Here is a 7,247-nt window from a genome sequence, read left to right on the forward strand (position 1 = left end):
TAAATAAAACAAGATTGATAATGGTTGTATTATGCTTCAACCACATCCTTCTTAAATAAGATTCAACACCTTAATTAAGCCATCACTTAATTTAATGTGATAAACATTACTTAGAGATGAAAATGTTAAGAAGATAAATCTGACGAAATTTCTTATCAGCATACCGTTACAAAGTTTCTGTCGATAGTAAAACTGTAGTTTATTCAGGCTTTATAAATACAGAATTGTAACTGTGCATTAGAAATGAAATTGATGAATAGTCGTCGTGGTTATTTCCCAAGTTGGTGTGTGAGCCTTATCCTAGAGAAAGCTACTGTTACCCTATTGAAATTATTTTACACTTGAGGAACATTGTTTCTTAGTAAAGTGGTGAAATGTCAAAACTTAATTTATGGATCGGGCTATGGCATCAACACACTAAGTAGCTAACCTTCCTATACTATATAAAATTGAGAAAATCGCGTTAGCACTCACAAGGTCCCTGATTTAAATGGCTGAAACTTACATTTTCTTCTAGAAATGTTTCGATGCTGTAAACGAAACAAAAGGAAAACAGGGTCATGCCAAACAATTAAATTGTAAAATCAGTTAAAAATTGAGACCCAAAAATTGTAGTGGTGGTATGTGACCTAAACATTCATGACAAATTCTGTCAAACAATTTTAATTCATGATGAAAATGCTACGTAAATTATCAAGCATAGACCTGTCTTGTGATTAAAGGAAGACATGCAAAGAAGGGGAAAAGGCTCTACATAGCAAAATAACCTTTTAAGAACTATTCGCGCCAAACCTATTTAGTGTTTGTTCAATCAGTAGTCCTAAGCTGAAATTATTTTGCCATGTTGTATCATTTTCAACCTGACCTGCAAACACATTAACACACCTAGACTGTTAAGCAAGTGACTGCTAGAAATAAACAATATTTAGGCAGTAAATATGTGTTTTCTGTTTTGGAAACGAATACAAACAAAAACAGTGAACATAACATTATGCTATTTTTTATCCTTTTTTTTACAGAAAACTGCAATAATTTAATCTTTTTCTATCATTTAAAAATCAAAATTAAACAGCCTCTTTTCAGCGTAACAAGGCCCGATTTGAATTTGTAAAATGTTCCCTTATATGCATAAAACAGTAGATAGCTGCTTAGCTTTATTCTAGCTATAACTGAGAAACATCTATTGGCTGCAGCGCACCTTTGCCTATGTCTGTAACTTATATTTTCTTGAAGAGAAATATCAACAGATATGTTGCGGTTGTATATAATGCATGAAGATATTTCTTTAATCCTTACAATTGTAAAATCAGCTCAAAAGGTTATGGTGTATGATTTCAGCAAAAAAATGTAATGAAGTTAAGAAAAAATGGGACACAGAGAAAAATATCGAAGACCTACTTTAAAAAAAAGGACTACACACTATTTTCTATTAAAAACGTCCTTAAAAGCAAAAATACTGGGAATAAAAAATACAACGTCATAAACTGCTTGTTACTTTTAACTGTAAAAATAATATCGTAAAGCAATTCATAGCATACCGTATCAGGAAATAGTATGGAATTTCAGCATTACTAAAAGGCAGCTTCACCAAATTGTAAGATATGAAATGAATGAGAATGCGGATGTAAATGAATAAAAGTTACTTTCATAAGTTTTTGGAAACATTTCTTTTCATCTAGAGGGATTGTGTAGAGGGTAGAGTTTAGTTTAGCAAATTTAGAGTTGCCGTTATAGAATGAGCGGACTTGTATATTTATAATATTCAACATGTTGGTATAGATATACTAATTGTTACTTTCAACTCAGCACAATAATTGCATGGTCGTGCTACATGTGGATATATTATCGATTGGACCTTTTTCAACTATTTTCGCGACATTATAACTATATTTCCTGACAGCGGCTATTATATCAAAATTATGCTTTTCTGTCTCTGATCTTATTACGTATTTCGTATTGAATATTCTACAAAGGCAATTCAAAAGTCTTACCCCAGATTCATTTATAATTTCGAATTTTGGCATTTTTTACAAACATGTTTAAAGTATGTCATATTGTTTTTTTAGTTGATGGAAATTGGTCAGACTGGTCAAGGTGGTCGAAATGCTCTGTTACATGCGGTGTTGGTGTACGTTCACGAAACAGATCATGTGACAATCCACCGCCAGATATACATGGCAAAGTCTGTCAAGGATCATATACTGAAAGTTCTGACTGTGAAAACGACAAATGCGAAGGTAGCGTCGCCTTTTCTGATCAGTGCTACATGTCCTTTCAAGAAACGAATCAAAATGACGTACATGTACCTTGCTGTTTAACCGTTGAATACATCTTAAATTATTGTATAGTTTATGTCATAATTCCAAGAAATTTAATCCTTGTTTAATCTTGTTAGGTCATTTGCAGTGAAATTTTACAACATTTACAAAATCACTAAACATGTAACTGTAAAATCAATATTTGACATTACCATTTTTAGCTACATGTATTGAGAACAGAGCTTATAGAATCATTCCTATTGCTTATTTAAAACTCTTCGTTTCATTATTTATATGATTATATTCTGATACCACTTCAGCAAATAAAAACTGCACTGAGATAATAATATGTCTTTTAGACAAATGAAAGAGATCACATGTGACTTTGGGCTGAATTTATATTCAACGATTAAACAAAAGTCAATTAATATGAAACTACATCTATTACGGTTTGTACGGTTCGGGAGGGACTTTATTTTTTGTATTATTGTATAATATCATAGCTGTCGTCTGAATGACTCGATATTTTGTACTAGAATAAGTATTTTCACTATTGTCCGAGAAATGGATTCTTTTTTCCCTGATCAATTCTGTATTGAAATTATTGAAAAGAAAAATCTCGCTGCTGCCAATTTTCTTGTTTGTAGAGTGTCCCGCTCTCAAGCAGACAAATGAATCATTAGCGTTTTATGAATGTATGACTGACACCGATACGGGGCTTAAAACATGTGAAATTTCTTGCAAAAATGGAACAATACCAGTCCTACGGTTAGAAGGATTTCAGACACTAAGATGTGGTCATCAAACAAATTATTACTGGGTACCAGGAAATGTGCAACTTTCATGCGTTGGTAAATATCCCGTTTGATTTTCGCAGTAAGGCATTTTTAAAAAAATCTAGTTTTTGAATGCAAAACTGAACTAAAATCTAAAGTGTAATATCGTTGAGATATTAACATTATGATACTCACTGTTAAACATTAATACTCATAAATGCAAAATGATTTTTTCTAAAGTAGCCATAGAAGTTGATTAAATTGCCAACACTGTCCAGTAATATAGCTTTAAGACATGAAGTCTTATAAATGGTTGTTTTGTAATATAACCTACTGCTTATACATTGTATATAGCCTAGTATTCAAGGCTCAGAATTATCCTATAGATAGATTGATTATCTCAGAAAATCATGAATACATTGTTTGAAAATCACTGTATCAATTCTTTTTTTGTTTAAAACTATTATTATATTCATAGTTAAAATATTGATGCATGTAACTATGTTGGTGCAAGAGTAAAAAGTGATCAGTTGATTTTGTCTTTTGCTTTTGTTCACTTAATGTCACACAGACATAATGATATGTCATATGACGACTTTTGAGCATTTCACGATGGAGGTAGACATCTGGTATCCCTCCAAGCAATATTTCGAACCCGCGTTGCAGTGAGGAAGCACGTGAAGTTAGCGACCTTAATCACTCGACCAAGGAGGCGCCTTAGGTGATCAGTGTCACAAGTCCAACGATGGTAGTGTATGCTGTCAGTGGAGAAATAATACCATTTTCCCTGAAGGAAACAAAACTGTACTCATTCTGTATAAAAATCAGAACAAATATCTGATAGGAACAGCTACGTCAAAAGGACGTAGCTCAGTCTTACTAGAACGGACGCTATTGCAGTGTATGATGTAACTGATGAAAATACAGCATAAGTAAAATATACATTCAACAAGGACAAACTAAACAAAAAAGGGAAAAAACTTCGAACAGAGGTAGAATAATTAATGTGCTATTTAATTCATTCTATTTACAATAGTATATTGTAACATTTTCTTTCAGTTCCAAAGATACCAGTCGTATTTGAGCTTGAAACTGAAATAATTTATAACTCGGGCATACCAGAAGAACAACAGCCTGAAGTTGAAGACCAAGTTAGGAAAAATGTTAATGGCACGAGTTGCATTCAGTCGGGTCATTGTAACACGACCATTAATTTTATAGCGAACCAAGTTGGTTATTACACAAAAACAAAATTGATTTTAACCTTTATCAGATACCTCTACTACATTGTGAAAAATACTGAATTCGTGGATCAAAGAGGTAAGAATGAGACCTGCGACTTTTTAGAAACATGCGTATTTGAAATTCGTGAACATTATTTGATAAGATTGGGCTGAGAGGTCGTAGAAAATGCACATTAAGGTGTTGCTACATAACAACATAAAATTTATTATTTTGAGAATATGAACGATTCTTTTGTATGACCGTCCGTCTGATAGTTACAGTATTTTGGAATAAGGAAAGATCTTTAGCTAGATTGGGAAATGTCTCATAGCGCATATTGGTTAAAACTCTCTTTTCTAAAGCAAGGCGTTTGCCTTGATTATTCTTCAAATATCAAACAGTATCATTTGTATTATGTATTCATCTCATTTTGAAAAAGTCCACGAGTGGCAATTGGATTTTTCAATGTTACTGTATAACATGACTTTGAGAGAGAGATATTTTAGAACAGTCTTAGTACGAAATTTGTGTCTGCTGAAAAGATAATCAATTTTTACTAAGTTTCTAATAACATTGAATAATAGAAGGCACATATTAAATAGATATCTATAGGTTTTGGTATAAAAAACTAAAATCATTTTAATGTAATTTATAGTCGCAGAAGATATCGGCAGTAAACTTCTGCTTACAAGAAACGGGATGTTCCGTTGTTTTTCAGATACCACTGAGTATTTATGAACATGTAGTATAGCCAATCTAATTGTACATAGGTCGAGAAATTGTTTTAACTACTGGTGGATTCTGACAAACGAGAAAATTTTTCAGAATCAACTCGGGGTCTCATATCATTTTGAATAGCTATCACTGATATGATACATATAGTTCATTTCAATGTGCCTCTTTGTTTTTATAATTGCAAATTATCAATTTACTGTCATCATAGATCTATATCCACATCTTTGCATGTCTGTAAATCAATTTAATTTCACAATTACTATGTAGTTACTTTCTGTTTAATACTGATTTTACATACGACAAATATATTTAATATTTCGTTTATTATGTTCAGTATTTTCTGCACACTTTCAGTCCTCCATGAATTACAGAAGGCGATTTCAGATCTTGAATCAACAGCAGAATATCTTAGGAATAATATCGAAAAGGTCTTTAATGTCAATACTAGCGGAGGCCTCATACAAGCAGATGAATCGTCACTTCACCTACAAGGATTGGTCAACTGCACGAAAGGACACATTTATGTAAAAGAAGTTTGCGGTGGGTTTTAGATATATGTGTTATGATCATAGTAATGTTGTGTTGGGTTTAGTGTCACGCTGACGCAATTAAGTAAATGCGTCTTTTACAGCTATTGATGGTGTGGAGGAAAACCCCTGGTGACCCATCTAGCATTTTGCAGGAATGGGCGGGGATCTGAGTAGAAACATCTACCTTCCTCCAACCAATCAAGATTTCGATACTACATCAGTGAGGAAGTGTGATTCAAAGTCCAGAACCATTACCGCTTAGCCTATGTTTGATAAGGATTATTTTTGTGTTTATATACTGAGCTATTTTACGATTTCCCTACGCTACATTGGCACTGCCTTATCTTATCATAAACGCTTACTCTTCCGTTCTATAGAATATAAGTGTAACGTAACTTTTAAAGATGCAAAAGTTCTGAAGAAGCAGAACATTACACTACTTTGACCTTTAACTTTCTTTCAATACTTGTTTCAGTTGAATGTCCAGCCAGTACTTACATAAGAAGCAACAAGTGTGAATTGTGTCCAAAGGGAACTTTTCAAATGTTAACAGGACAAACAGAATGCATCATGTGTCCACTAGGTCAAACAACTCGTACTCTTGGATCTTCTGATGAAGGGGATTGTTTCAGTATGATATTTTTCATACACATTCTATCAACGAATTATTATATTTTAGTTATACCTAGTCCTTTTTGAAAAGATAAAAATTTATATCATAGTTTTGTTTGTAACCTGCCTAACTTTGAAACAGTATGTTAAAACTTATTAAAAGCACAAAATTATCTATTTATGAAGAGATATGTGTTGCCACATCAAAGTATTTAGAAATCTTTCAAAAAATAAATAAAGGATATTTATTTGTTTCAGTGTAAGATCGAACTATATTTCATCGAATGAATACAGTATGAACACGAGTGAAATATATTTCGATCTTACATCGAAACAAATTTTGTTTTCATTTAATATTTTCAATAGTGTTTAACAGAATACATATATCCATTTTACCCGTACGATGTCACATGCTTTGCATCCTGACGTTATTATGCCATGTCACGTTATCTATGTAGAAAAACTATAAAATAGTTCTGCGACATTTCAAGATTTTTTTTTAAATTTTATTACCATTGAACATATATCTCTATGATGATGTTACTATTTATATACATGATAAATTCCCCGCTGAGATGAACTCTTTCATGAATGACAAAATACAAGACTATATAAAGTTAACACATAAACACATCCATCCGAGGTATCTGTCCGCGTTTCATAGGGAGTCTTAAGTTAGTCCTAAGTTCTAAGTTAAGATGGAATAGATGTTTTTACACAGGTTATCGGTTGCTATGCTTATCCGCAGATGTTTTGATTTTAACGCGCATGCGCTCTTTACGTGTAGCAAAAGAACTCTCAACGATAAGAAAACCTACATAAAATTATCATTATAATACGAATTGTTTTGCCATTATAAAGATAATTTCAGTCAAGTAAATTATTATACAGTATTCTTTGATTAAAGCCATGTATGCTAATTTATCATATCTTACTTGAAAAGACTGCTTTATTCTTATTTTCGTCAGAAAAGAAGTCTATATTCCACTCATCATACAAATATAAAACTTGCTCCTTATATTTAAAAATTTCATTATTTTTCATTATATCTATTTTTCCCACAACTTCAAATAGTTGTTACATATATTTTTCCCCGCCTTAAATGACATCTA

General features: G+C 32.2%; 1 protein-coding gene across 1 annotated transcript in view; it reads left to right on the forward strand.

Annotated features, from left to right (window-relative positions):
- LOC128552227 (neurogenic locus notch homolog protein 1-like) overlaps positions 1-6,154 on the forward strand; it is a gene marked incomplete at its 3' end in the record, with an annotated part of 35,071 nt that extends 28,917 nt beyond the window's left edge. The window contains exons 10-14 of the mRNA XM_053533255.1: positions 2,067-2,237; positions 2,906-3,109; positions 4,094-4,354; positions 5,348-5,533; positions 5,999-6,154. Coding sequence (XP_053389230.1) covers positions 2,067-2,237; positions 2,906-3,109; positions 4,094-4,354; positions 5,348-5,533; positions 5,999-6,154 — 978 coding nt within the window. The remainder of the gene's footprint in view (positions 1-2,066; positions 2,238-2,905; positions 3,110-4,093; positions 4,355-5,347; positions 5,534-5,998) is intronic.
- Between the last annotated feature and the right edge of the window lie 1,093 nt (positions 6,155-7,247).

This window comes from Mercenaria mercenaria, unplaced genomic scaffold, assembly GCF_021730395.1.
Source record: "Mercenaria mercenaria strain notata unplaced genomic scaffold, MADL_Memer_1 contig_2177, whole genome shotgun sequence".
NCBI lineage: Eukaryota > Metazoa > Mollusca > Bivalvia > Venerida > Veneridae > Mercenaria > Mercenaria mercenaria.